Here is a 27,984-nt window from a genome sequence, read left to right as displayed (position 1 = left end):
TTGCTTTTTTGTGCTTTAATATCCTTCAGTCAAACAAAAGTGGATTTCAGTCAACTCCTGGCCCGGGCTGCGACAGCCCCACCGTCCTGCCCGCCCCCCACTCATTTGGTCTGTTTGCAAGTTACTCGTTAATACAAAAATAACCGCTACAAATTCTCTGTATCTGGCATATAAAAACTGAGCAGAAAGGATCTCAGTAGTCGTTACATTAAAACAAAACAGCTCAGAAAAAATACAACACGAGTTTAACTTTTGCAGTATTTTTTTCATATAAAACACTAGTAAAATAGGCTCCTTAAAAATTAAATAGTGAAATACCAACCAAATTATATACATCGTTACAGTACAAGTGAATGAGGCAAAATATCCAGTTCTCAGTCTCTTGGGTGGTGGAGGGGCCGTGGCCTGCGGCCTGATGCTCTCCCGAGATCGCAGTCAGTTGAGAGAGCGTTGCGGACAGACGGACAGACGGGAAGGCCAGTGCCCCTCAGAGCAGGGGGAGGTCGATGTTTTATTGCTTGCTGTGCCAGGTCTCTGCCTCCCCGCCTGCACTCTGCCTGGTCCTCAGGCTGTGCCAGTGTGGGCACAGGCGTGGCCAAGCCGATGTCACGGGAGCCACATGTGTCCAGAGAAGACATGGCCCGGGCTCACCCCCTTGGCTCCGGGCATCTGAGCAGGCTCATCCCGGTCGCTGGGGCCTCCGAGCCCAGATAGTCTGAACGGCAACACGGGGGCCTCTGGCACCCGAGGGCAGGCAGCAGGGCCGGCGGCACGTGGCCCCACTGACCGCTGGTGACCAGGGTGCCCACCCGCCCTCCCCTGCCGCCCGCTGCGAGCGTCTACGTCCGGCGCCGCTTGGCTGCGCTGGGGCTGGAGGGGTTGCTGTTGGCGGTCAGGACTTTGTCGGTGACCCGGCTGCGCTTCCGCTTGTCCGACCCCTCTTTGGACCCCAAGTCTGAGTTGTTCTTGTCTTTGTCTTTGCTGGACTTTTCTGTTGCTTTCCCCAAGCTTCCTGAAGATGAAAAAACTGGGAGACAAAATCATTTGGCTGAAAACAGAATATCCAAAATTTTATTTCATCTTCCTGTTCGGTTAAAAAAATTGGCACCTACACACATGACACTGACCCCAAAAGGCTTCTCCTGAGCTGAGGGCGCCCGTGTGGCCTGCAGGACTGGCCGCCAACGTGCCTGCCCCCGCAAGGAACGAGGCCCGGCCGCGCCGTCTGCTCTCCAGAGCTCACCGGCGCCGAGACGCGGCGCTCCCTTCACCCCTCACTGCACGTCCACCTCCCAGGCCCCCGGCCCAGGGCCGCCCTGGTCCCTCCACCTGCTGGCCACGTGCGTGCCTTCCCCGCGTGAGGCTCTGCAGATGGAAGCTGCCCTCTCAGCTGCTGAGCCAGATGGGGGGGGGGGGGGCCCTGGCTGCGTGTGCACGGGCGTGTGGCTGTGCCCCGCGGGGAGGCCTTGCCAGGTGGGGTGCTGTGCCTCCCGGGGCCCCAGGGAGGGGAGCGCTCCGCACTTACCATCATCGGCCCCGTTGTGGGGGTCCACGTCTTCCTTCATTTCTTCTTTCATTTCCTCCTCAATGATCACTTTTCCTGTGGGGGAGACGGCTGTGACCTAAAGCCCGCGGTGGTGGGAAAGCGGCCCCGCCCGGCCCGCGGTGGCTCAGGCCAGGGACTGCTCCCGACTTGGGGGGCGTGTACGGGTCTCAGCTGCCACCAGGATGCTTTTAAAAGAAGGCCAACTGTTCTCGAACAAGTCCTCCCGAATCCCAGAAGCTCCCCAGGCCTCCCAGTCCGAGGACCCAGCGCCACCCAGCCAGTGACCCTTACCACCCCCAGCACCACTGCCCTCGGCCTCACCCAGCTCCCAAATCTGACCTCGCCCAATCTCACCTTCTCGGACTTCTTGGATGATTTCTTCTGGAAGGACGAAGTTCCTCTCTGGATTTGGGAATGGAAGAATCTCAGACTCGTGCTGATGGCAAACAGGGCATTTTGTTTTTTTAGGGAGCAAAGAAGAAGCGATTTTAGCAAGTCACTCAAGATGTATAAGAGCCAACTCAGAAGCACCCAGCGACACAGGTGAATGTCTCAGGGGCTGCAGGGGTAGGTACGTGCTGGGGGTGGGGGAGACTGTCTGCTTTTTCTCTGGTAAGGTCTACGAGGGGCTGGGTTTGTCACACAGACCAGACAAGGCAAAACTACAGCACGAGCCACAGGCAAGGGTCATGAGGGAAGAAGATGGGCTTCGTGTCATCTGAGGTGACACTGGGCAGCTCCACCTGCTGGCCCCGCCCCCAGGGGCAGAATCAGGCAGCAGGTGTCTTGCTGGCCCGGCCTGGCCACGTGTGCTCTCGCTCCAGGAGAGTGCATTCAGAGGCTGGGACAGCCCTGAGGGAAGGCCACGGTGCCTCTGGTCCTGTCTGCAAGGACAGGAGCCAGGGTGTCGGGAGGGAGAGCCACTCCCGTGGAAACCAGAAAAGCAAAGCAAAACGGAGGAAGGCACCACTGAACGCCTATCAGGGGGGGTTCCACCGGTCCTGCAGGTCACACATGCAGGGGACAGAGCCCTGGAAATCCGAACACTGGACAAAGGGAAAGGTGACCTGGTGGGAAGGGTCCCGGAGTTGGGAGGGAGATTCTGAAGATGGGGCTTCCAGTTGGCTACCTGGGAGCTGCATTTATAAGCCAGGTGGTCAGTGTGTAAACGTGCTGACCAACATCTGGGAGCTTCAAAAACCCTGAGAGCTCGTGGGCCTGCTGGTCACCTTGTGGGTAGGGCCCAGGGACTCGTATTTGCAAGACCCCAGGTGACTCTGGCATCAGCCCCGCAGCAGTGCAGGGGTCTAAGGAAAAGAAGGAAGGGCCGCTTTTCCTGGGCTGATACCCCGGCAAAGGGGGCACCTTGCAGCTCCCTGAGCGTCACAAGGGTCCTGTACAGGCCCCCGGGCTCCTCTGAGCCAGCCTCCGTGCTGTCTGTCTGTCTCTCCTACTGCACCAGGGGCTCCCCCAGGACAGGACCCTGCGACACTCATCTCTGTATCCAGCTTCTGACTCCCAACCTGGGGTCTACACACACGAAGTGCTTGGGGATCAGGTGAGCCCACAACATGACAGACGTGGGAGCCAGTCAAGCAGCTAGATGTGGAGTGAGGCCTGACTGGTGGGCACAACCCCTCTGGAGGCCTGCTTTAGTTAAGTGGCTTGTCCTCGAGTTGCCAGGGTGCTGACTGGGGTCCAGGCAGTCAGCTCCAGGGCACAGCTGTCATCTTTATCTCCTTTCTATGCTCTGACAAGGAGCTGCAAAAGACTTCACTCCCTGCCACAGTGATATGCACCAGGTCTTGGCTGGGGGTGCTGGTGGAGCCCCCAGTCCAGCAGGGAGGCAGGAGCTTCCCTAAGCCCAGCACAGACGCCCACCTGCTGGTCACCTGACACCCCCACTCCCACCCACTCTCCGGACACTCTGGCCTCCTCTGCACCCCAGCGCCTGCTGCCACAGGGCCTTGACACCTGCTGTTCTTCTGCCAGGGGTGACCACCTGTCTCTTCAGGCCATCCTGGTGACCAAGTTAACCTGCTCGCCCTCAGACACGGCTAGCTGGGGATTCCGTGAAGCCTGGGATGTCTGGTTCTCACAGAAGCCATCATATTCATCTTAACGTGACTCAGATCTGGTCACCTTCCTGCTTGCAGCATGTGGGGACCTCCCATAAGGTTGACAATGGCCTAAGAGCCCCTCCCACAGGCCTCAGCTCCCCAGCTAAACCCAGCTAGATCTTAACTAACTGGCCACCCAGTCTCAAGTAGGGCCCATGTAATACTCACCTACCAGCACTAGGCTTGCGTTTTCTGTAAAACTATTCAGAGCTACCTTGTTTAACGACTAACCTCCCTAAGGACACCCCAGCCATCAACCTCCCCGAGGACAGGGCCTGGCACAGACCTGAAAAGGAGGCATGGAGGGGGCTCTGTCTGGGGGAGGGAGGAGCTCTGGCCTCGGGAGGATTGGGGAGGAGGGATCCAGCTCACCAGCGCCTGCATGTCGTACATGGTGCTCAGATGGTCCCAGATGACCTTGGATGGGACCTGTCGACCGATGTTCTGGCTGAACTTGTCTCGGATACAGATCATGTGGAAGTGTCGGTTCACACCTGCAAAAGGAAGGGGTCAGCTTGTGGGCGAGGGCTGGGCCAGCAGGCAGGGTGGGGGGCAGGGGAGAGAAGGGCGACAGAAGGGAGAGAGGGAGCGGGAGAGAGGGAGCTGAGGTTGGAGGGGGAGGGGTGGGGTGTGGGGGGGCCGGGGAGGAGGGCGGGGAGGGAGGAGGGGGAGAGGCGGAGAGAGGAAGAGGAAGCGGTCAGAAGGGGGAGACTAAAGAGGGGGTGGGGGCGGGGCTGCAGGAGGGGAGGGGTGGGGGGGGCGCAGGTGGGAGCAGGGGTCGGCGGGGTGCGGGCGCAGGTGGCCCCGCCCCGCCCGGCCCGCGCGCCCCCGGCCGTTGCCGGCCGCCCCGCCCCCACGCGGGTGCGCGGCCTCGGCGCGGCGCTCCGCTCACCGACGGGCTTGTGGCCCAGCATGGCGTGGAAGAGGCACACCTCCACCTCGGGGCTCCACACCACCGTCTCCTCGGCCGGGCTGGTGGCCGCCTCCCCCGGCCCCTTGTCGCCCGCCGCGCCGCCGCCGCCCACCTCGGCCTCCCCCATGGCCCGGCCGCCCAGCGACGAGCCCCCGGCGGGAGCGGGCGCGGCCACGGGCTCCACGCAGGCGCACTGGCGGGGCGGGCGCGCGCGCTCAGGGGGCTCGCTCTCGGGCTCGCGCGGGGTGCCGGCGCAAGCGCAGCTGAGGGCTGGGTCGCGGCGCCCCCTGGCGGCCCGGTCCCGCAGCGCAGCGCCGTCAAAGCCCGCGGATGACCGGAAAGAGTGTTTGGGGAGGGGATGGAAATGCCCTAAATTAGATTGTGGCGATGGCTGCGCAGCTCTGGGTAGACCCCGCTGAACTGTACGCTTTAAATGGCAGAATTGCAAGTTACACCTCAATAAAGCAGCTAAGAAGAAAAAGAACGGGCAACTGACAATGCCTGCGAGTGTGGGCTCCAAGGGCTTCAACTGCTCGAGGCTGACCCCTGGCTCGGGGCTGACCGTCCTGGCCCAGCCGCCCAGCCTGCGGGCCTCCAGGGTGACCCGCAGGTGGGCCCTGGAGTGCTAACCCGGGTCACGCCTGGGCGGAGTCTGGCCCGGGGGCGGGGCCAAGGCGGGGCAGCCGGCCTGGGGGAGGGACCCGATGAGCTCAAAGCGGCGCCCAATCAAGGCCTCAGGTTCCGCCCCACCACGCCCTATCCCCGCCCCTTCCCACCAGACCACGCCCGCCCGGTGCCCGGGCGGATGCCCAACTCCCGGAGCGATCTTCGCCTCCCGCCGGCCGTAGACTCTCCCCTCGGGCTTCCGGCTCCCCTTCCGGCTTTGCGACCTGCCAGCTGTGCGAGCCGGGCAAGGCGCTGCGCCTTTTCAGGCCGCAGTTTCCTCCTCCGTGCAGTGGGACCTTTCCCGGGGGTGCTACCGGGGCTGGGTTTCCCCGGCTTCATACAGCAAACCTTTGGACCCACACTGGTGAGCGATGCCCCTTGGCCGTGCAGCCTCCTGCCAGCCTCACCCCCTGGGGCGGCTCGGTGGACCCAGAGCTTCCTGTCTGTGAAGGGGGCTGCTGGCGATGCGGGTCCCCACAAAGCGAGGAGGCATGGCCCAGAGAGGATTCCACAGCGGCCCAGGGCCACCAGACGTCATGTGAGCCACAATGTGGCTGCACGTTGTGATTCCGGCTGGGCTGTGCACCTTTCCTCTCTCGGACCCACAAGAGGGGCTCGCCTCAGGCCGGAAAGAAGCATGGCCCACAGCCACTCAACACAAGCTCCGTCACACAGTACCTGCTAACTGACGGCGCCCCCACCCCTCAGGCACCTCATGGTCCCTGCTGCTCCACCAGGTTCGCCTTCTCATCCCCCACCCCAGCCCTGCCTTCTGCAATCTGGAGAGCCTCGTCCCCCAGGAAGCCCCCCTCCCAAGCCCCACAGGGCAGTTTTGGCCCTTCTTTGTGCCTCTCTCACTGCACTCAGCCTCGTCCACCCAGCCCGGGGTCACCTGTCCCTGTTTATGCCCCTTGCCGGGAGGCTGAGCCTCAGTCCTCTCTGGTGGCTGCTGCACCTGCAGCGGTTCAGCCCGGGGCTGTGGTCTACAGAGACAGGGTTCCTTTCCTTCCAGGCATATCCTGGAATGTGTATCTGGCAGTCAGACTTGATGCAGACAGACAGGTTGGATGAATTGGTGCCAGTGGAGGAGGGTGCTGACTCTGAGACCCTGCTCCTGATCTCAGTGCACCACCCAGTGGCTCAGACACTACTCCCCGACCCACCCTGGGTCCTCGAAGGCCTGGACACGCACTGGCAGGGGCAGGCTAAGACCCAGGGCTTCCCTGGATGTTCTGGGCACCTAGAGCTCAGGGCCCTGGGAGGGGTGGGGGATGGGCAGCCCCTCTCCCAGTAGAAAAGACGTTGAGTTTCCACTCCATCTGACAGCGGGTGCTCGGAGCCAGATCCCACCTGCATAGAGCAAGGAGAGTAATGGGACAAGTGTCATGGCCAAATCCCTCTGGCCCATGTGTGTGAGATGCTGGGTGCATAGCAGACCTGGTGGCTTCACTGCCCTTCCCGTGTAAAATGAGGGAGGGGCTAGGTGGGCACACCCTGTGGGTTGAGTGAGGAAGCGTCCAGAGAGGCTCCTGGGGAGAGAAGTCGGCATAATGTGCGTGGTGGGGGAGGGGTGGGTGTGTGCCCATGTGCAATCGTGTGTGCACACGTGTGTGGTGAGGAGGGAGTAAGCCCCGGGAGAGGGAAATAAGAATTGACAGATAATGAATAAAGAGCTAAAAGTGCCTTGTATTAAAAAAACAAAAACAAAAACTTTGCAATCAAACTATCATGTACCTCTCTGTCTCGGGAGGTAAGAGACAATAGTAGTGGCAGATGGGGCACGGGTGTGGAGAGACCCTTCCCCATGTGTCCTTTTGTACACAAGGGTTTTTGACCTACAGGAAGTGAGCCGCCTATTCAAAAACTTAAATGAAAAAATCTAACATGCGATATATTATTTGCAATCATTGAGAAATCATAAATCTAATTACTTTTTATGAGCTATAACCTATAACATTCTGTTAACTTCAGGTGAACAGCATAATGGTTTGATATTCACATACATTGTGAGATTGTCTGCTTCTTGAGAAAAGATGGTGTATTCCTCATTCGTAAAAGAAGGAGGCGAAAGGCCAGGGGAAGGGCGCCGGGGAGAGAAGACCTGTGGAGGGCGGAACCCCAGGTGTCCCCTGGCCCACACTGAGACCCAGGCTGGGCAGAAACCTGGGCTCTGTGCTAAGCTCTTGTCACGAATAAACCACTTTGCCACTACAGCCCCATACATGCTACAAAGTCTCCTTCTAAGCAACCTTGCCGTGGTCCACAGTCAGGGACAGGGCCAGCAACTGACCTCCAGAAGCCACCTGCCTGTGACCCCGCCCCCCAGCCCACCAGGCCTGGCCTGTTCTGGGCCCTACGTGCCCTCACCTGGATTTCCTCTTGCAAGCACCCTCCAGCCCCCGGGGCCACAGATACCTGCCCCTACCTTTGCCTGTGTCTCCCCTGCCCAGATCTCAGCTCTTGGGTCTACAATCACCACCCCAGGGACTCCTCTGACTCTTGGACAAGAGGGTCCATTTGGTCCCCAACAATCAAGTGCTTTGTGGCACCCACATCACCTGCTTGTTGTCCCAAGTCACTGGTGACCACTCATTCAATGTCCACCTTCCCTGCCAGGCCATCAGTCGGCTCCAGGGGGCCAGAGCTGGTCTGCTTTTGCAGCATTGACCCCACCCAGTACACAGCAGGGCCCAGCACCCAGCAGCTTGACAGGGCTGTTTGTTGGTGAACTGACCAAGCACTGACCTAGGCACTCCCTTAGTCACTGGGGTGGATTAACCACCCCAATCTGTGTTGCCCAAATCTTCTTCAAAAGATGCACTTGGCCTCCCAAGTGTCTTGATCCCAGGAATGGGGGCTTGGATCCCAGATAGGAAACACCTAGGCCCTGGAAAGGGATCTCTCTTATGGTCAATAAAGGGGTAAGCCTCTGGTTTATACATCAGTCTTGTATGAGTTGGGCCAGTGTGAATCATTCCCCAGATCAGGTCTGTGTTCTGACCAACTGGAGTTTCTTGCCTGGGGAACAGATGCCATCTCTGGAAGGTGGTATCCACCACTCATCAGAGGGCACGTATTCCCCACCCCTGGGGGGACACTTGGTTCTTGGTCATGAGCATCAGGTCCAGTGGAAGGACCTGTCTCTGCATATACAAACAACTGTCCCAGTCTGTCCCCCATCCCTGTATATACAACTGCCCCTGCGTGTCCTTCGTCCCCATGTGTACAACTGCCCCGTGTGTCCCCCTGCCCTTGGACACACTGTCTTCCCCTCTGACTGAGTCTCTGGCATGGAGGTGGACTCCGCCCCTGCATGACTGGCACCGCCCTGCGGGCTGCTCCTCTCCAGTGCGCACGCCAAGACGTGGGAGGGAATCACTGACTCGGGAGGGAGATGCCGCCTTTGGCGCTGGGAGGCCGGCTCTGGGTCCCACTCGCCCACGTCCACCTGCTCAACCAGGGCCTGTCCTCGGGCCTCTCCTGGACACCTGAACGTGGAGGACAGCTGAGGGCTGGGGCGGGCGGGAAGGTGATTTCCCATCTGGCGCCTTCCTCGGCTTGCAGCCCTCATATCACACCTCTAGGGGGCGCATCCCACCCACTGTTTGGACCCAAATGGGGCGCCTGTCTCAGAAAGCTGCAGGCAGAAACCAAGCGAAGGTGTTTCCTGTTCCTTGGTAGCTGGCCCACCACGAAGGGACCAGTCACGGCGTTTTGAAAAGAAAGTTTGATTCACCAGACCGGACACATGAGGAACAGCTGTGGTGACCCTAGGGATGTTGGTCCTGCCCGCTGGGTGAGACTCTGTGGGCCGCACCTGTCCTGGTGCCGTTACCGTCCCCATCACATCACCTACAGGACTAAGCTGGGCTCAGGGAAAGTGGGGAGCCCCGGGGAGACAGGCTCAGCGGCTGGCCACCCCTGACTCCTTGAGGGGTTTGGCTCCTTTGGGGGAGTTGCCAGATTTAACATGTAAAAATAGAGGATGCTCCGTTAAATTTGAGTTTCAGAAAAACAATGAACGATTTTGCAGTATAAGTATGTCCCAAATATCGCACGTACTTATACCCAAAACTACTCAGTGTTTGTTTGAAGTTCAAGTTTAACTGGGCGTCCTGCATTTAATCTGACCATCCTACTCCTTCTGCTCGAATCACCGTCAACAGCTTGATTTGTCTTGAAACGTGGGCCCTGCCGAATCCCTGGCATCCCGTCTGCCTCCCGCTGAGGTGAGCTGGGTGCCCGAGGGGCAGGGTGGTCCTGTCACTGCCGGGGGCTGACTAGGACGTGCGGAGGGACTGAGGGGCTTGGGCTGTGGTGGTCCAGGGGAGCCCAGGCTCTGGCTCTCCAGCCCTGGTTCTGTGGGTGCAGGGGGACCCCAAGGAGGGTGCACAGCAGTCGGCCCATTACCTCTTGCCTTGATGGACGGACTCTTTGTGCACCTACAACCGAGGCACGGAAACGCTGGGTAACTGGTTTGCTCTACCAAGTGTGGGGCCAGGGTTTGCACGGGTGGGCGTGGCATGGCGGTGCTGGCGGCCTTGATTGGATGCTGCTTTGAGCTGTCCCACCTTGGCCCCGCCCCTGGACCAGACTCTCCCTCTTCTCCTGTGGCTCCGGGAGCCTGTGGACCCCTTTGCAGGAGTGCCCTTCAAGGGGAGCAGTGGAGAGTGGGGTTTGAGATGTGGGAAAGTGCCCTGCCATGGGCAGGATGTCCTGCCCTCAGCAAGAAAACAGCTCTGGGGTTTGACCTTGGACAATGCTCTCAGCTTCTCAGTGTGGTGTGACCCTGCTTCGGAGAGGGAGGAAGCAGGGGCAAGGAGCAGACCCTCGATCTCGAGAGGCTGGAGTTTTATTGACGTCTGCTTTGAAGACCCCTGTCCCCGGGATGACTGGGTGCCCGCCCGTCCCAGAGGGGCCCTGCCCTGCCCCCTGCCCCATGCCCCATTCTATTTTTTTTTTAATGAGGCTTTTACAGGCCGTCTGATGGCGAGTCATGCATCATTTCCCACTGTTATTCTCATCTCCTGGGATCTCCTAGAGACCTGGGACAATGACGACCTCAGAAACGCCGCAGGATGCTGATGTGACAGTCTGGAAATGCGCCTGGGTTACCAATCATTCTGGCTCTCAAGTCAGTTTCAGCGGGACTCACCAGGGCTGAATTTATTTAAAAAGATGGAATCTGCCCCCATTAATCCAGCTTCCGAAGGCTAGCTCTGCTTCCTTGTGCACAAGGGACAGAAGGAAACGATTCTTTGGGTCAACGTGGAGACTGGCTGTCGTTGCCTTTGTGAGAAAGGAGCAAGTCTTTTCACAGGCAAGAAAAGTCCTTCTGAATTAAAGTCCCCTCTGCCCTGCCCTTCCCTGGAGCCAGGCTCCGCGACATGGGGGCCTCGGCAGGAGGGAAGACGTGGGCTCTGAGGGTCGTCAGCACGTGCCCCAGGTGCGTACAGACTGGGGCTCAGGTATGGACACAAGGAAAGGGGACAAAGAACTGGGCACTGGGCTCATGTGTACCACTAGGACTGACACCAGAGGGCTCCCCGGTGACATCTCAGAACCTGGGGCGAGGGGAACACCCCAGAGCTTAGGGAGAGGAATTCGGCCTGTAGACACTCACAGCCAGCGAGACAGCTGCCTCGGATCAGCAGGTTTCACGAGGAAGGCGGTGCTGGGTCAGAGCCCCGGCCAGCCTGCGTCTCCTCTGGGCCTGAGGACAACGTGCTGTGGGGCTCGGGCTCTCCTGGGCCCATCAGCTCACGGGAAGGAGGCCACTCGGGACACACAGGCAAACGTGACACCCAGAGGGAGTGCGGGCACTGGCACCTCATGGGGGGGTCATGGTGGAATCATGTCCCCTCCCCTGGAGCCCAGACACAACCCTGGGCTTCTCAAAAAATAATGCTTCTGTCATCATAACATTGAAATGCTGCTGGTTAGCGTTATCAGGTTAAAATCACGATGGACCCAAGGGGAAGTCTTGACTGTTGTGGAGCGGGAGGCAAAAGTTCCAGATCTGACCCCACGTAGGGATGAAATGACAGGCAGGGAAGGGGGGTCACACCATCCTCGGTGGGGGCAGGCAGAGCGGACGGCCAAGAAACAGGTTTCACCGTGTTCCGGAAAGTGAGCAAGGCACCCACTGAAAGACAGCAGACAGTGCTGCAGCCGAGGGGAGTCGAGGGGGTTGGGGCCGGGAGGGAGCACAGACGCCCCAGGCTTCCCATCTTTCAGAGCCTGGGGGTGTTGAAACATCAAGAAGCAAAGGTGCCAGCCGATCCAGGGCCTCACAGTCGCCCTGAGTCTTAGCTTGCACTGCAGAACAGAGACCCCAGACTGCGGGCTGGCGCCTCACAGCTCTGGGAGCCGAGGACTGAGATCCGGGTGCCGGCACAGTCGGGGCCTGGGGAGGCCTCTCCCGGGTGTAGACAGTGGTCTTCTCCGTGTGTCCTCACAAGGCAGACCGGGCCACACAGCTGTTCATGGTCCCTTGTATCAGGGCATTAATCCCACCATGGGGGCCCCACCCTCATGACCTCCTCACCTCCCAAAGCCCCCACTTCCTAACATACCACCTTGGGCATTAGGTTTTCAGCACATGAATTCTGGGGGACACACAGCACTCAGACCATAGCACCCCAGAAGAACTAGGAGGAAGCTCTGAGACAGAGCCCCCTGGGGAGTGGGCCAGGGCGACGGGGGACCTGAGCAGGGCCTGGACCACCGGCATCCCGTGCTGCTGCGAGGACATGCTGCCCAGGATGGAGCCTGGCACAGAGCCAGGTGCTGCCAGGAGGGGCTGTCACCATGTCAGCCTCTGCTCTGCCCCCTCTGTACTGTTTAAACTTCCTCCCACCAGCAACTCTCTTTCTACTTTTTTGTTTTTGCTTGTTTTTGTTTTTGGAGGGGGCAAGTAATTAGGTTTATTTATTTTTTTATATTATTTATTTTTAAATGGAGGCACTGGGGATTGAGCCAGGACCTTGTGCATGCTAAGCATGTGCTCTACCACTGAGCTACACTCTCCCCGCTATTTTTATTTTAAAAAAATGAAAAGCCACAAAAGCAATTATCTCTGGTGGTCCAGGAAGAGGATCCAGAGAGAAAGGAACTGCAGAGCAAACACGGAAGACGAGGCGAGCTGTGGGGTCTGGGAGGTGAGAGGGGCTCCCGTGTGAGTCCTTTCTGGTTCCATTTGAAGTTATTTCAAAATAAAATTTAAAAGCATAGAGAGATTGGAAAGGGAAAAAAAAGATGTGGGAAGAACTCCTACCACAGCAGTGGGTTTTTTTTAAGGTAGCATTTCATACACGGTCGATTCCCGAATCCTGGCCTTACTCGGTGCCCCAGAGCAGGCGTTTCTGATTAAACCAATAACCCGAACCTGCTTCAGAAAATGAAATCGTTTCTATTTCACTCTAAGTCCACAGCGTCCAGGGATGGAAGTGGTCAGTGTACACGTGGTGAGGGGATGGCTTTCAGGGCCAACCTCGGAAAGATCTCATGGGGTCACCCTTGCACAATGAGGTATCCGACAAGACCGCAAGACTGCATAGCTCCAAAGATGAAGTAGGGGTTCCTGGGGGTAGGGGCCACTCCAGGTTCCTGGGAACTCATGTAGAAACAGGTTCTGGTGCTTCTGGACTGTTCCAGCATTGGTTGGAGGAAACCCAGTCATGAAGACCCACCTGTCCCTAGGTTTTGCATAGGAGGGGAAGGAGCCCTGAGCCTTGTCCTGGGCACAGCTGAGGACCCCAGGGCTTCTGGCACGAGCAGAAACCCCCACGTGATCCTGGGCCACTGGTCCCCCAGGATGCACAGTCCTGGTCATGGTCTGTCCTGGGATGGAGTGTTTGGCTGGAGCTGTCTGGAAATGCTCACACATCGTCTGCCACATCCGGGGCCCTGGCTGTGACTTCCACCCGCCTCTGGGTGCTCAGCTCCCACGGGCATCTGCCAGGGCGGCTTTTACCCAGGGCAGGCTGGGGACACCGGGGGAGACCCGAGGCAGGACTTGACCATAGATTTTCAAGGATGGCAGTCGCTTCTTTGAAAGTCCTCAGCGTGAGGCCTCACGCCTGTCCTGCTGGAAGGCGCATTCCCCCCACGGGCTTCCTCGCTTCCGGAGGGTTCTCCCTCATTCTGTGTCAGTGGGGTCTGGGTGGCAAGCGAGTAGCATAAAGGACCCTGGCTGGCTCCGGGGGCGGGGCCTGCAGAGCTGACAGGGTGTAGGGGAGCCGGGAGGCGGGGCCTGCAGCAGGAACCCCAGAGGGCTGGGGTAGACGAGGTGCCCGTTCTCTGACTGCTCCTCCAGTCCTGGCCCACATGCTGGGAAGGGGGTGTTCACGCTGATTGTCACCCAGCTGGATGGGCCTCGGTGGGTGGGAAGGCGGCCCTCGAGGAAGGCTGAGATGCTGCCAGGAAGAGGCACGCCCGCTGGGCCCCACTGCACCTAGAGGACTGCAGGTTGATGGGAGAGGGTCTCCCTGCTGCCTTCGTGCTGGCTCATGGGGCAGGGGAGATGGTGGTTTTGGGGAACCCAACCCAGACAAGCCACCCTACGCAGCTCCTGTCTGAGAGCCCTCGGGCCTGGGCTCCGATTCTGTCACTGGGTCTTGGAGATGCCCGCACATGCCCGGAGGTCCACATGGTCAGGCTGCGCTGTGGCGGCCGCTTGTGCGTAATGGGGTTAAGGTGGAACAGATGGCGGTGATGGCCTTTCCTGGGGCTGAGGCGAGGGCCGGGCTTGGAGCACTGTGACTCTCGGCGTCCATTTGTCCGAGCCGGGCCATCCTGCCTGTCAAAGACCCCTCTCGTCCCCTAGCTGTTGGAACTGCACTCAGAGCCTCAGGCGGGCAAGGTCGAGAGCTCTCCTCGGTCCCCTGGGTTCCAGGCCAGGTGGAGGGCTGTACGGTCTGCTCCCCCAGCAGTGACATGAGCTGTTTCCTGTGTGTTGGGAGCAGGACCCAGTCTCCCTCGTCTGTCCGGATGACTGCTCGCTGGGGCACTGTGGAAGGGCGGGCGGGGCCTTTGTCCGAAACGTCCAGGTGATTAAGGAGAATCTATTTCCCGGTAATTGAGCTGGTTTCGCTGCTGTGTGAGGCCCCGGGAGAGCTGCTGGGAGTTTATGTGCAGGGCCTCGGTGGGCAGAGGACCCTTGGTGCTCCCACCATGGTCCAAGCCTGGCGACAGGGTGGTCTCCGGGTCGGACCAAAGCCCAAAGGAGCCTCTCCTAGTCCCCCTGTGGTGCACGGGGCCAGAGGGGAGGGCTCAGGGAAGAAGCCAGCCATTCCTGGCCGGCTGCTCTCCTGGGCTTGGCGCTCTGAGACCCTCTGGACCCCCCCTCCCTGATCCTGAAATTCCCAGCGCGTGAGGACACCGAGCCCCTTCCCTCTGCCGTGTCCCATGCACCTGCTGCCCCTCCTCTGGGATGAGATCACAGCACTTAGCACGTTTCACCGAACTTGACACGTTGCAACTGACTCGTGAAATCAACAGACGCCCTCACCCCCAGGAGCTTATGTGGGCTCGGGGAGGCGCCTCTGTTTCCTGGGTTAGGAGCTGCTCCAGAGAAGCAGCAGCGAGGAAGGGGCCAACCTGGGGTCTGCCCGCTGCCCAGGGCTGGGTGTGGCCGCACTAGACAGGGAGCTGCCCCCTCCTGCCTCCTCACCTGGCCCCAGGCCGGAGTGTGGGGGGCTGCCGCCCACCCTGTCCCACCCCAGTCACCCCCCTTCCACCCGCGCTCCATTCCCACCAGTCCTCCCTCCCACCCCCGCTCACCCCCGTCTCCTCCACCCCACCCAGACCCAGGTTCCTCTCCTGCTGTCCGGGCTGTGCCCTCATCTTTGACCCCCTGGAAAGCCCAAAAGAAGATGTAGGTTTTTTTCCTTAACAATCATTGAGGCTAGAAGGTTGACAGCCAGGTGCCCACTGTCCTGTTCGCTCAGCTTTTCTGTATGTTTGACATTTTTCATAATAAAAATTGAAGAATGTAAACACTGTCTCTATGCTGATGAAGATGATTATTCTGAAACCTAAACGAGTGATCACTACGTGGCAAAGAACATTCTGGCTACAAACGGTCCACCCAGGCCCTGTGCCCAGAAGCGTGGTTTGCCATCTGTAATTCCCCTAATTAAAAACAAAGGGAAGCCCACTCTGCCTGCTGCAGGTTCTTTGCTTTGTTTTCAACACGACAGCGTTAGAGACTCCGTTTCAGCCACACAGATTCACCTCACTTGACAAATATTTGCTGAGTCTGTTGGTGGCCAGGCCTGTCACACCTGGAGGGGCTTGCAGGTGAGCCGGGTCCACGCAGGCGCCGCATGGGCACGGCCCAGGGGAGAGGGTGAACTCAGGGCTCACAGGCGGGCTTGCCTCCCCAGCACGTGCCCCAGACAGACCTGCAGGGATGGTTACCATGAAGCTTTCTTACGGCAAAAGACTGAAAAGGAGGCAGTCTGGCACCAACAGGGCACGGGCGGCCGGGTGTAGCTTCCCTGAGGGGCCGCAACACATCACCAGTGTAGCCGCGGCCAGCAGCACCATTCGCCGACTCGACTCTCGTGGTGCAAAGCAGACGAGACCCCTGGGCTGGGCTGGGCTGGCCCGCCCAGTCCTCTGCTCCTTCTGGAGGCTCCGCGGAGGGGCTGCTGCTTGTTCGCCCAGGTGGTGCTCGTGCAGCCACGTTGGGCCCACCTGCGAATCCAGGATGTGCTCCCTTCCTGAGTCACATCTGCCAGGTCCCTCTGCCCTGTCACACGACACAGCTCTGGGGCTTGGGGTGGGCATTCTGCTCCCGAGGGCAAGGCAGACCTGTGTGTGAGTCTGATGTGGAAGGACCCACAACCACAGTTACAGGGGGAGTGCTCGGTGCTAACAGAAGGGCCCCGCCAGCCGTGTCCCTGTGCTGTGACTTCTCCCTCGGGGAGAGCAGAGACGTCCTGGGGGGCTGCCTCTGGGGAGGACCAGGGGGCGGAGGGGCAGGGGCAGTGGAGCTTCTCTGCATCAGTTTCGCGCCTCCTTTGTGCTGCCCTGTGTGCTGATATTCCCCATCTGAAAAATTGTATATATGTGTATGAAAATGATATATTAAAAAAAAAAAACAATAAAAAGACAAGGTGCAGAATCAGGCCTGGGTCAGGGCTCGCACAGAGACTTGTATGTTTGGAAACCAATGAGTGGAAAGCCACCCACCGGCATGCCCCGCCACGGAGCCCCGAGCTCAGCCCCGGGTTTGCGGCCAGCAGCAGCAGGGCTGTCGGAGCTGCTCCTTGCGTTAGATGCGGGGTTGGCTTTCTGGTTGGATGACAAAGCAATTGCACCCCGGCTCAGCCTGCTTGAGCCTCCCACTGCCCCAGAGGCGGCAGGGTGTCTGCTGAGCTGGGCTGAGTGTGTCCTGGAGGAGGCAGCGGTTGGGCCGGGTTTGCCTTCTCTCCTCGGGAGTGCCGGCATCTCGGCAGTACGCTCCATTCTCTCCCGGCACATGGGCTCTTCTTTGAGAAGAAGCCACATCTCTGGGTATGAAAGTCAAGCAGCTTCAAACTGGAAAATAGCCACGTAACGTGAAGGGGACATGGCAGCGGGCGCACGGTGGCCCTTGGAGTCAGGTGGAGTCACGCAGAGTCACGCAGAGTTGGGGTGTTGGGGAGAAAGAACTAGAGGGAAACTGCCAACCTGAGAAAACTCTCCACAGAGGTAGAGAAGAAAGAAAACAGGTGCCCTCTCGAGTGAGCACAAACCGGGATGGGACGTGCATCCCGGGCCATCTGCTAAGAGATGCAAAGACAGAAGGAAATCACACCTTTTCAAGAGCCAAGGAGACACACCCACTGCCCACGTGTCTTCCAGGTGCACACATGCTTGTCCTCACGTCTCGGGGCTTGGCGGCACCATTCGTCACACATATTTCATCCTAAAGCCACCTGCCAATGGGGATGACCATCTGTGTTAGCCGATCGGCTTTACCCGAAGGGAAAATCTCCCCCCACATCCCTAATGACAGGAGGGGCTCGGGGTCAGACTCCTGCCCCTGCAGGGGCTTGGAGGCGGCGCCGTCTCCCCGGTGACTGCAGTTCCCAGGTCCCTGAGAAAGACAGGCCTGGGCTGGAAGCCAGCTGGAGGCTTATTTAGGCTTTAAAAAGATGTATGTTCCTCTCAAAGGGACGTGTAGTCCATGCTTTCTAGCCTAAACCCTGAAAGAGAAAGGGAGGGGACTCGTTCCCTCTTCACAGCAGGGGAGAGTCTTGTTCTGTTTTCCGGAGTCTGTCTACCTGTACGGGCCTGGGTTTGGGAAAGGCGAGCGTTCGGGCTCGCTGGAATCCCTCCTGCGATGAGCACCCGAGCCCTGGGGGGCTGTGTCTGCTCTTTCCTTCCCGGCACCCCTCTGGCACACCCTGCGGGCGGCTGCAGTGGCTGAGGGCTTGGTTTACTGACGTGGCAGGCGACATTCTCAGTCCACAGGGGGCTGCGCTGAGGGGGCCTGGACGGGGCTGTGGAGTGCTCTCCCCCTGAACCTGAGATGAGCCGCTCCCCCCTGGCTGGGTGCATACAGCAGGTGCTCATTAAACCTGTTGAGTGATGGAGACAGATGCAGATGAGTGGAAGGCCCGCAGGGACTGCAGCCGGATGTGGGGGACTGTGCGGACAGCTCCCGGCCTCCTTCAGCCCTGGGGTCGCCTCTGGCGGGTGGGTTCTGTGCCGGCAGATGGGAGGTGGGGCCCTGCTTTGCAGCGTTACAGTTGGTGCCGCCTCTCCCAGTCCCTGCTGGAAGCGTCACTTTGTAACGTGGATGAATGACGAGGTCACGCGGAGGAGCCGGACTGACTGCCCAGGGAAGGAACTAGGTGATTAAGGGCAGTCTGGGTCCAGGAGAGGTGACTGATGTGGACCAACAGAGGCAGCAGCGCTGGCTCCCTGCTGGCCCGGCTCTGCCGGGCCCCAGGGTCCCAACTGCTGGGCTGGGCCAGCTCTGGGATGGGGGTGACTCTCGGGGGTCTGTAATGCCTACCCTCACGTCCCCAAGGAGCTGGGAATAAAGCCAGGTCTGCGGTCCAGCCCTGCCACCTGTCCTCCTACTGCCCTTGGCACCCCTGCTCCGACCACACGGGTGTCACCATCCCAGCCCCCGAGGGACGCCTGCTCCTCCCAGCCACTGTCTCCATCTGCCCCCCAAGAGCCCGTTTGTGACTGTGTTTTCCTCATACTTGTCTGTGCTGCCCACCCCTCCAGCCCCAGGGCCCTGCCCTGCTCACCACGGGGCCCTGAACAGCCCAGGCCTGGCACTCACGGGGGGCTCAGGTACACCTGCTGCGGGAATCTCCACCCACTCAGTGGGCTCTGGGGGAGAGCAGTCAAGGCTGCCCCTCGCTGCCTCCTCCGAGCAGCCTCCCGGGAGTGCGGCCACCTTGGGCCTGGGGGGTGGGGACTCCGCTGCTTCTTGGGCAGGAGGCGGGCAGAGTCTAACGCTTTTTGGGGGGCTCCTTCCCTGCGGCCACTGAGGCACCACAGGTGGTGCTGGCGACTTTGAAATAAGTTTTCACGCCTTCATCAGGCTCCTCAGATGACGCTGGCTCTCAGCTGGCCCCGGCTCCTCGATGAGGCCCCACAGGCTGCAGAGGCTGTGACCCATGTGCTCGTTAGTCTTCTGGGGAAAAGCCCATTTGGAGGAACAAGGGACAGTAAAGGGACTCTTGGCGTGGGGGCACGTGGGCTGAGCGACTGCCCAGGGGCCGGTAGTCCTGTGGCCAGGAGTGCGGTCAGGGACGGGGTCCCGGTGGAAAGAGGGCTGGGCCGGAGCTGCGAGACCCACGTGTCCTCTGCCTTGCCGCCGACCCTGGGTGACGCGGGCAGAGCCTTTCCTCATCAGGAAAGGAGCCATCCCCTGCCTTGTTTGGGGCCCAGGGGCCCAGGGGCTGCTATGAGGTCGCACAACCCGAGAGAGGGCAGCAGGGGGGGTTCCGTGTCCCTTCCCTGCCATCCCCCTCCTCCCTGTCCCCGCCCCCTCTTTGGCCCCCCCCCGCCTCCCCTGGGCTGCATCCCGTGAGGCTGAATAAAGAAAGGGGGAGGGGAGCAAGGGGCCCCGCACCCCAGGCCCCCTGAAGGGCCATCTCTGGGCTCCCAGGGGGTCAGCTGAGGCCTGTTGAGACACGATACGTCCTCTGGTTGGCTGCTCTGGGGACAGGGACCTCGTACTGCATAGGACAGGTATTTGCTTTTGGAAATACCAGAATGTCAGGAATTGAACTTTGTGTCTAAAACATGGCTTTCCAAGTGCACACAAAGGAAGTGGGGAACCCCGTGTGCGCTGACGGCCTCAGCCGTGTGTGCGTGTGCGTGTGTGCACGTGTAAGCGTGTGCCTGCGTGAGCTCGTGTGCCGCTCGAGGCTGGAGTGTTTTCATGGCAGCAGCTGGCGGCGCCCACAGCCCCGGGCAGGCTGCTCGCCCGCCTGCCGGCAGCTCTCACCTGGGGGGGGCGGGGGGGGCACGACGCAGAGACTCTGCTCTGCGCCTTGCACTCTTTCATGTTATTTACATTTTTCACAAGGGAATGAATCGCTTTTATAATAAAAGGTGAAGGTTTTGCATTTTGAAGATGAATGTGCACACAGCAAGCTAGACAGGCAGGGGCCCTGGGTGGGGACCAGGTCCGGGCGCCCCTTCCACAGCCCCGCCCACCCTGGGGCCTCGTTCCCCTTCCATCCACCCCTGGTCCCAATTCCCTCCCTGAACAACCTAGCAGGTGGATTCGGAGGGAAGTTAAAACTTGAAGGACAACCAACACAGCCAGTATGGGCTTCTGGGTTAATGTCTTTCTTTATTCTCTGGCTCGGACCCCCACTTAGAATCAGCAACTGGGCCCTTGGGACTCATCCCCATATCCCACCCCGGGGGGGCTGTTTCCCAGGACCACCCTGAGATGAGGACTTGAGTCCTGGTCAGCTCTCTGGGAGGTAGACCCTGGAAGGGCCAGGACAGTTTTGGCCTGGGATTTGGGGACACGGTCAGGGCAGGACACTCTCTCGGGGTTACCCACAGCTGCCGGGCAGGGGACCGATCCTCCAACCCTTGTGAGGGGGTGGAGGGCAGGTCTAGGGGAAGCATCAGTCCCCACAACACGTGCTCCCAGCTCGGTGACTGCAGGTGGAGCCTGCAGACACCCTGGCTCCCCCGTCACAGCCGCTCCCCGGGATGTCCGCCCGGCAGCCCCAGAGTGGCCAGTGTGACGTGACTTATAAGGTACGTCTGTGGGTCCTGCAGGGGCAGAGGTGGTGGGGTTTGGGTCTTTAAACTGATGGAACAGCTGGCAACACGGCTCGAGCAGGATGTCCCTCTGGAAGTTCTGTTCAGATTGTACACTAGGAGGCAGAGCCCAGGAACACGCCCGTCCTTCCAAGAGACAGGGGGCCTGGGAGCCCATCGGGCCTTCATCTGCCTTGCAGGGCCCCCTGAGTGGTGGCAGCGGGGCCAGAGGGGGCGATGAAATGGTGCCACTTCTTGGGGGAGACCCCTGGGTGAGGAGGACAGGTGGTCCCATGTCCCCATCTTCTGGCGCTGGTCCCGCTCTGAGATGCACCCACACCTGCCGCTTCCCTCTGGGGCTCTGTCCATCCCAACCCTCAGGGCTGCTTCCTCACAGAAAGCCAGGCATGGTCACCTGGCTCCGGGCTGTGCCCACAGGCAGTGGCGCTGCCGTCAGCTCTCCCTCTGCTGAGCTGCGCAGGTGGCTGCACATTTGAGGACGTCAGTGTCATCCCAGGGGACACCACAGGCTGGCCGGCTCTCCAGGCACCCTGTTGCAGCAGTGACCAGCCGGCAGGCCTGCCCTAGGCCAGAGCGTCCTGGTCACCTGTTTGGGGCCCAGCTCCACGTGCGCCCCAGGACAGGGGCCCTGCTGCCCCTCCAGCAAGAACTGGCGAGGGCGGTGGACATGTGTCAGCTTGTTCGTTAGAGTTTTGAGTGCCTTTTCAATGCCGGGCCCTGTGCAGTCAAAACGAGCAGATTGCAGGGTCGGGGGGGCGACTGCTCGGCTGGCTGGTCCTCGGAAGCAGCCGTCAGGGGGCTCATCTTCTCACTGCACCCCGTTCCACTGGCACCGTGACAGGCAGTCCAGTGTCTGCAGCTCAGCCACCCCCGGACTGGGGAGCGGAGCCCTGTGTGGGGAACTGAATGAGCTGGCGGAGCCTGGAGCCCGGGGCAGGGGGCTCTCAGGGCGGAGGGAGGCAGGCGCTTCTCTGCAGGGTCCCTGACCTGGCCGCTGCTGGCAGGCTCCGAACCCAAGGCCCTGGGGTGCAGAGTGGGGCCTGAGCCCCAGTCTGTGCTACAGCCCTCCCGCAAGGAACCCCGTCATTCTTGAAACAGGTTGGGGGTGGCAGGAACTGAGGGGAGGGGCTCTTGCTTTGGGCCCTGGTTCTGGGCCTGGCTGGGGCTCCCGGGGGGTGCGGGAGCAGGACGAGGCCCCCACATCTCTCTCTTCACCCTAGAGGGAGGAGGGGAGGTGGGACAGGGAGGGGCCCAGGCAGACAGGAGGGCAGTGTCCAGGCACCCGGGGGCTGGCTGACCCCCTCGTGAGCTGGCCCGCAGGCTGAGACCTGGCACCCTCTCTGACACAGGGAGCAGGACGGCAGGCTGAGAACCGGCACCCTCTCTGACACGGGGAGCAGGCCCGCGGGCCGGGAGGGTTAGGGTGAGGGTGAGGGTGAGGGTTAGGGTGCAGGCTGGGTTAGGGTTAGGGTTAGGGTTAGGGTCAGGGTCAGGGAGCTGGCTGGGTGTGTCCGCGGGCCCCAGCTCCGCGTCTCCCCTTCCCCAGCGGCTCCAGGCCCCACCTTGCCCCGTTCTCTCCACGCGGAGTCATTCCCTTCGTGAATTCAGCCTGGACGTGGTTTCCATGGTGTTCTGATAAAAACTGGAATTCAAATCATAATTGTGGGAAGTGGTGGGGGGCAGTGGGAGGAAGGTGGGGTGGGGAGGGGAGAGGAAGGGAGGGAGGGGCTTTTTCTGTACTCAGGTTCCGGAGCCAGCTACTGGCTTTTTTTCCCTTTCTTCAAATGTATTTTAAAATGTATGGAATTCTCTCCCAAGTCCTCCCCCTGTTGCCTAGCGACAGGGATGGAGCCAGAGGTGCCTTCCTGCAGGAGAGTGGATTCCTCTCCTGTCCATGTGCTGCTGGAACAGGGCCCGGAGCTCAGAAAACCTGCAGGAGGCCGGAGGGGCTCATCCAGAGCTCTGGCCTCATGGGACTGTGGCACTGAGGTGCGACTAGGGTCTGGGACTGCCTGCCACTGCCCCAAATTTCTTTCTCCATGATAAGCCTGAAATTCCTGTGTTAGAGTTTTATTTCTTTGGATAGTCTTGTAAAATGTCAGTGCACCTACTGGAGTGGGAGTCCTAGGACTTCCTTGCTGATGAGGCCGGTGACTCGTCAGTGCAGAGGCCGGGAGCCTCAGCCCTCGCCCTGGGACGTCAAGACACTTGATGAAGGGGCACCTGGCAGGTGAATGAATGAGTGAAGGGGGACCGTGGGGAAGACTGCCAAGGAGGCTCACGGGAGGAGGACAGGGGCCTGCAGTCTAGAAGGACGCTTCCCTCCTCATCCCCGAGGCTGGGGGCCGTCAGGAGCCCTGCTGTGGGGGCTGAAGGTGGAGCAGGGGAAGAGGAGAGCGGAGGGGGACTCCCCGATGCAGAAGGCATCTCCGGGCGGGAGGTTCCAGACGGGGTGGCTGAGCAAGGGGACAGGCTTAGTGCTGCCCTGCCCCGGGTCCCCACCTGCTGGCCCCCGGGGAGAAGCTGCCTTGGTCCCCCAGTTCCCTGGGCTGGTTGAGGGGCCTTGGAGACCAGAGTCAAACAGTCACAGGACCCTGCACCCCCTCTTCATTGGGCCTCCCCTGTGCCCAGGCCACAGATCAGGACACTGAGGCAGGGTGTTGCCACGTGGCCAGTGTGTATCCGGGACCCCGTGGCTCAGGAGGGGCCTGCCCCTGCACAAGCGGCGTCTTAAAGCTCTGGGTGGGGGCACGACCCGAGCTGGGGGCCTGGTCCCCGCCCCCAGCCTTTGAGAGACGGGCCCAAAGCCAAGGCGTTTCCGGTGAAAGAGACCAGCTCAGGGCCGTCTGCGCGCCAGTGAGCGTCTGATGAGGAACGAGCGAGTGCCGGCCCCCTCAGGGGGCCGGTCCCGGGGTCCACAGTCGCCTTTACTCCTTTACTGAGAGTCAGGGGTTGTCCCTGTCGCTGCAGGACACGTGATGCGGGGGGCCAGCGCACACCGTGGGGTTTTGCCACCAGGGCTGGCCGGTCACGTGGGCACTGGGCTCTGAGACCACATGCACGGCACACAGAACCGGCCTCTGAGGTTGAAAGGAGACGTGGCCAGAACTGGGGCAGACACGGGTCCCCCCCTGTGCCATGAAGTGGGCACAGCAAAGGGGACTCGGGGCTCAGCTGCAGGCCCCACCCACTTGCCCCCCGGGGCGCCTGGGGCTGTGGGCACCTCAGCCCGCGTCCCCTCCGTCCACTCCAGGCTGGGGCCTCCGGGGCCGTCACATCCAGTCCTGGCCGGGTGGGTGGGAAGACCGCGCCCACGCCCAGGGCTCAGGGGACTCGCTGGGGACTGAAGGGGGCCCGAGGCCCAGGGATGTCAGGGGCGGCCTGGGGACCTGTTCACAGAGCCCAGGCCCTCCTTTTGGAGGCTGACGCCCGGGCCTGGACTTGATCTTTGCTGAACTCAGATGCCCACTTGCCAGGCCAGGCTGGGGGCTGCAATGACCTTGGGCCTGTCCACTGGGCTCCCCTGGCGTCAGTGGCCACTGAGTCATGGGAGGGCTGCCTGGCCTGGGGACCGGCTGGTGGCCCTGTTCTTGGTGAATAGCTCGGAGGAGGATTTTGTGGGGCTCAAGTCATACATTGATTCACAGCAGAGTGTCCAGATCCGAAGTGACACTGGACACTGTAGCCTCCAACTCGCCGTGTTTGTGGGTGGGGAGGCTGAGTCCTGGCTGACCCTGACTCTGATCCCAAGTCAGGGCTGACCCCGCGGGTCATCTGCCTGTCTGACCGTCTGCCTGCTCCCAGGCCCAGGGAGAACCTGCTTCAGAGGGCCTGCGTGTCACTCTCAGGGCCTCTCTGCCACTCGAGGTCCCAGCTGGTCCAGGGCAGCTTCCCTGGGATCCGCTTTCCCCTGGCGCAGGGCACCTTCCTGGGGCCAGGCCATTCTGTTTGGAGACTGGCTCCCAGACACCAAGGAGGTGCCTGTGCTCTGGGCGCCCGGAGCTGGGGCTGGGCCTGCCTGGCGGCTGTGACAGACAGGTCTGGGCCTCAGCCTGGCTGCTGGCCAGTGGGCTGCCTGTACCCATGGCTCCTCCTCCTCACCTGCGGCCCAGTCCCCAGGGCTGGCATCTCTTGGAGCCCAGCTGAGACTCCCCTCTGCCTTGGGACGAACACCCGGAGGCAGCTCGGAGCCAGGCTGCAGGAGCTCAGCTGGACAGTGGCCGTGAGAGGGCACGGGGACGTCCCTGTCGTGGCCTGGGCCACTGGGACTGCACTGACCTGGCCTTGATTCTGCAGAGCCGGGATGGAGGGGCTCGAGGCCGAGCTGCCCCGCGGTGTCCCTGCAGAGCCTTGCCTCCTCTGACCACAGGCGAGATGGGGAGGCCCGGGTCGGGGTGATACCAGGCTGGCCCCTTCATTGTCCTCTTGAGATGTCAAAGCCTCCTGGGACTCGTCCTCGGAGAGGTGTGGGGCCAGGTGCCTGCGGTGCGTGGGGCTGACTCGCTTCTGAGCTGAGGTGCAATGGGGGTCTTCTCGGCGGCACCAGGACAGTGGTGGTCCTGCCGGCAGGGCTCCTTCCAGCGCCAGCTCTCGGGGTCACCGCCCTCCCCACGCCGGCCTGGCTGCCGGGGAGCCTGGCCCCAACTGCTCCTTCTTTCTCCCCTGACATCCATTAGTCCGAGAACAAAGAAGCCTGCCTTCCACCCAACACTAATTTCTCTTCATTCAAGGCCCTTTTTGGATCTGGATCAACCTCTCTCTGGCTTTCAAAGAAGAGAGGAGGCGGGGGAGAGGGAAAGGGAGAGAGGAGGTGTGGAGAAGAAGCGGGGCCCCTGGGGTGCGGGGGCCCCGAGCAGCCTCGCTGGGGCCACCCCCCTGCTGAGTCGGGGGCGGAGGCCGAGTGGCAGCCCCTCCCGCCCGTCCCAGCCCTGCCGCCCTAGTACAGCGCTTCCCGGGTGACGTTGCTGGAGAAGGTGTGGTTGCTGGACACGCTGTTAGCCTTCCTCGAGAAGGTCGGCCTCTTCCTCCTGCGCCCCCACAGGGGACAGAGGCAGGCCAGGGTGGACAGGAAGGTCTGGCGGAAGCTGGCGGAGACGAGGTTGTAGAGGATGGGGTTGATGGTGGAGCTGACGTAGAAGAGGGCGTTGGTCAGCATGTAGAAGTAGTGGTAGAAGTCGTAGAGGAACCTGTGGCCGGGAGAGGGTGCTCAGACCCCGCCGGGGCCGTGGGGCCTGCGAGCGGCAGCCCCTGGCTGATGGCGGCTGCAGGCATGGGGGCGTGGGGCAATAATGCGAAAGCACTGGTACATTTTCTGATGTGGGGGTATTTCCTAATAAATTCCAGGGTTTTGGCTTCTCTTGAGGAGCTGGAAGTCCTGACCACACTCCCGCCTGGCACCAGTCAGCTGAGCTGCTGAGCCGAGTTGCAGCCGCCTCCTGGGGCAGGGTGGGCCTCTCTACTTTGCTGCAGTCTCCACCTCTCCCTGCAGCCCGCCTGGCCTGCCCTTCCTTGTGCAGAATCCCAGCCAGGGCTGCAGGGCTAGGCTGGAGCCTGCCCTCAACTGAACGGCCAGGGCAGGAACCCAGTCCAAACCTCCCAGCAGCTGTGCACCTCATCCCCGGCTTGCTTGCCTCCACCCACAGGGGCCTCACTCCCTCACCAGGCAGCTCCCTTCACCCCCAGGCTGCCCTGAGTTTCTGAAATCCTTCATTTTAACTTGTGCTCCACACCCTGTAACTTCTCTTCCTTCCCAGACTTGCTCCCCATCACTTGGAAGAACCCATGACCCTTGGATCTGGCAGCCTTGCTGTGCAGAAGAGCTCACACAGTGGGATCTAGAAAGGCTGCCGTCTCAGGGAGGCCCCGCTGGCCAGGCTGGCCTCGCTGGTGTCCACGTGTCATATGGCCTCACCGGCACACGTCACAGCATGGGCATGATGCTCTTGGAGCCTGGGGGGTCCTCTGAGCAGCTCCTCCAGGCTGAGGGTGGCCTGGGAGCCCCGGCAGGCGCCGTCCCTTCTCCCACACAGCAGAGCCATCCTTGCCTTGTCACTCTCCAGGCGCCCCCAAGCCTGTCTCATTTGGGGACTGTCTTACCATCTGCTTCTGTTCTCTGGCAGCAGCTTCCTTAAGAGTCTGTGTCTCCACCGCCTTCTGCCCCCAGCCCAGTCACAGTCCCACCTGGGGGCCCACTGGGGGACACCTGACCCGCGGCTGAGCCGCTCCTCCCAGCGCCCCTCCCTGCACCCTCCTACTCTGGGGGGCACGCCCCGCCCCAGCCTCCCGGTACTCACGGGGTCCACTGCTCGTCCGAGATGTAGCAGAACATAAGGCGCCGCACGTGGTAGGGCAGCCAGCAGACCACGAAGGCGATGACCACGGCGCCTGCGACACAGACACAGGCCTCAGGGAAGTGGACGGACACGTCCCGTGTCCATGGGTTGAAAGACTTAATCCTGTTAGGATGACAAGGCTGCCCAAAGCGATCTACGGATTCAATGCAATATCGATTGAAATGCTGATGACATCTTGGGCAGAAATAGAAGAATTCACTTGGAATCTCAAGGGGACCCTGAACGGCCAAAACATCTTGAGAAAGAAGAACAAAGCTGGAGGAATCACACCTCCCGACTTCAAACCTACCACAAAGCTACAGTCATCAAAACAGTGCGGTGCTGGCATCAGGACAGACATGCAGACCAACGGCCTAGAACAGAGGACCCGGAATGACGCCCTGACACATATGGTCAGATGACCTTCTGCAGGACACCAAGGCCATTCACCGGGGAAGGCTGTCTTTTCAACAAATGTGCTGGGAAAACCGGACACTGACAAGCAAAAGAATGGAGCTGGACCCTTACCTCACACCATGTGCAAAAATTAACTCAAAATGGATCGAAGATCCAGACATAATAGCTAAGCGTATGAAACACTCAGAAGAAAACACAGCACAAAATTTTCACAATATTTAATTTGAAAGTGACTTCTTAGATAGTGCACCAAACGTACAGATGAAAGAATAAGTAAATAACCTGGGCTGCGTGAAAATGAGGACACAGTTAACAGACTGAAAAGGCAGCACATTCGCATCAGCTCTCAGACAAGGGGCTAACATCCTGGGTTTGCAGTGCGCTAAACGCAGCAACAAAAAGGCAACAGCCCTGTTCAAAAATGGGCAATGAGCAGTCGTTTCTCTGAAGATCTCCGAATGGCCTAAAAGCACCTGAAAAGGTGCTCGGCGTGGCTGATCACCAGGGAAAGGCCAGTCAAAGCTGCAGCAGGATACAGCCTCGCACACAGTAAGAAGGCAACCGCCAAGAGAACAAAAACAGAACAGAAAACAGTAATTTGGGGGAAGGCATGGAAACACTGGAACATTTGTGCACTGTTGGTGGGAATGTAAAATGGTGCAGCCACTTCAGAAAACAGTGTGGCTGTTCAAAAATATTTTTTAATTCAAAAAGTCAAAAATGGAA

General features: G+C 60.3%; 2 protein-coding genes across 7 annotated transcripts in view; both read right to left on the bottom strand.

The window, feature by feature from the left end:
* MRGBP (MRG domain binding protein) lies at window positions 1–4,787 on the bottom strand. Its single transcript, XM_074347582.1, has 5 exons — window positions 4,559–4,787; window positions 4,039–4,160; window positions 1,901–1,982; window positions 1,526–1,600; window positions 1–1,027 (listed from the first exon to the last, which is right to left on the bottom strand). The coding sequence occupies exons 1-5, from the start codon at window positions 4,704–4,706 to the stop codon at window positions 840–842; spliced, it is 615 nt and encodes a 204-aa protein (XP_074203683.1). The 5' UTR covers window positions 4,707–4,787; the 3' UTR covers window positions 1–839.
* A 15,264-nt stretch (window positions 4,788–20,051) lies between these two features.
* The window catches only part of NTSR1 (neurotensin receptor 1), a 43,396-nt gene continuing 35,463 nt past the window's right edge, over window positions 20,052–27,984 (bottom strand). Inside the window, exons 3-6 of one of the 6 annotated variants that reach the window (XR_012500716.1) lie at window positions 26,803–26,893; window positions 22,621–25,695; window positions 22,072–22,151; window positions 20,052–21,399 (exon numbers count right to left, since the gene is read on the bottom strand). Coding sequence is in view for 1 of the 6 variants with exons in the window: in XM_010954352.2 (XP_010952654.1) it covers window positions 25,446–25,695; window positions 26,803–26,893 (341 nt within the window). In the remaining 5 variants the exon portion in view is untranslated. Of the gene's footprint in view, window positions 25,696–26,802; window positions 26,894–27,984 lie in introns of all 6 variants that reach the window. The other 5 variants (XR_012500717.1, XR_012500714.1, XR_012500713.1 and 2 more) reach the window with 5 other exon arrangements.

The sequence above is a fragment of the Camelus bactrianus genome, chromosome 19 (assembly GCF_048773025.1).
Source record: "Camelus bactrianus isolate YW-2024 breed Bactrian camel chromosome 19, ASM4877302v1, whole genome shotgun sequence".
Lineage (NCBI taxonomy): Eukaryota > Metazoa > Chordata > Mammalia > Artiodactyla > Camelidae > Camelus > Camelus bactrianus.
This window is presented reverse-complemented; position numbering and strand designations above follow the sequence as displayed.

Excerpts from the sequence above, each read along its gene's own strand:
- MRGBP (XM_074347582.1), bottom strand. The coding sequence starts at position 4,706 with ATGGGGGAGGCCGAGGTGGGCGGCGGCGGCGCGGCGGGCGACAAGGGG. Across the intron at positions 4,161-4,558 it reads GCTGGGCCACAAGCCCGTCG|GTGTGAACCGACACTTCCAC; the intron begins GTGAGCGGAGCG and ends TTCCTTTTGCAG. Across the intron at positions 1,983-4,038 it reads TGTACGACATGCAGGCGCTG|CACGAGTCTGAGATTCTTCC; the intron begins GTGAGCTGGATC and ends GTTTGCCATCAG.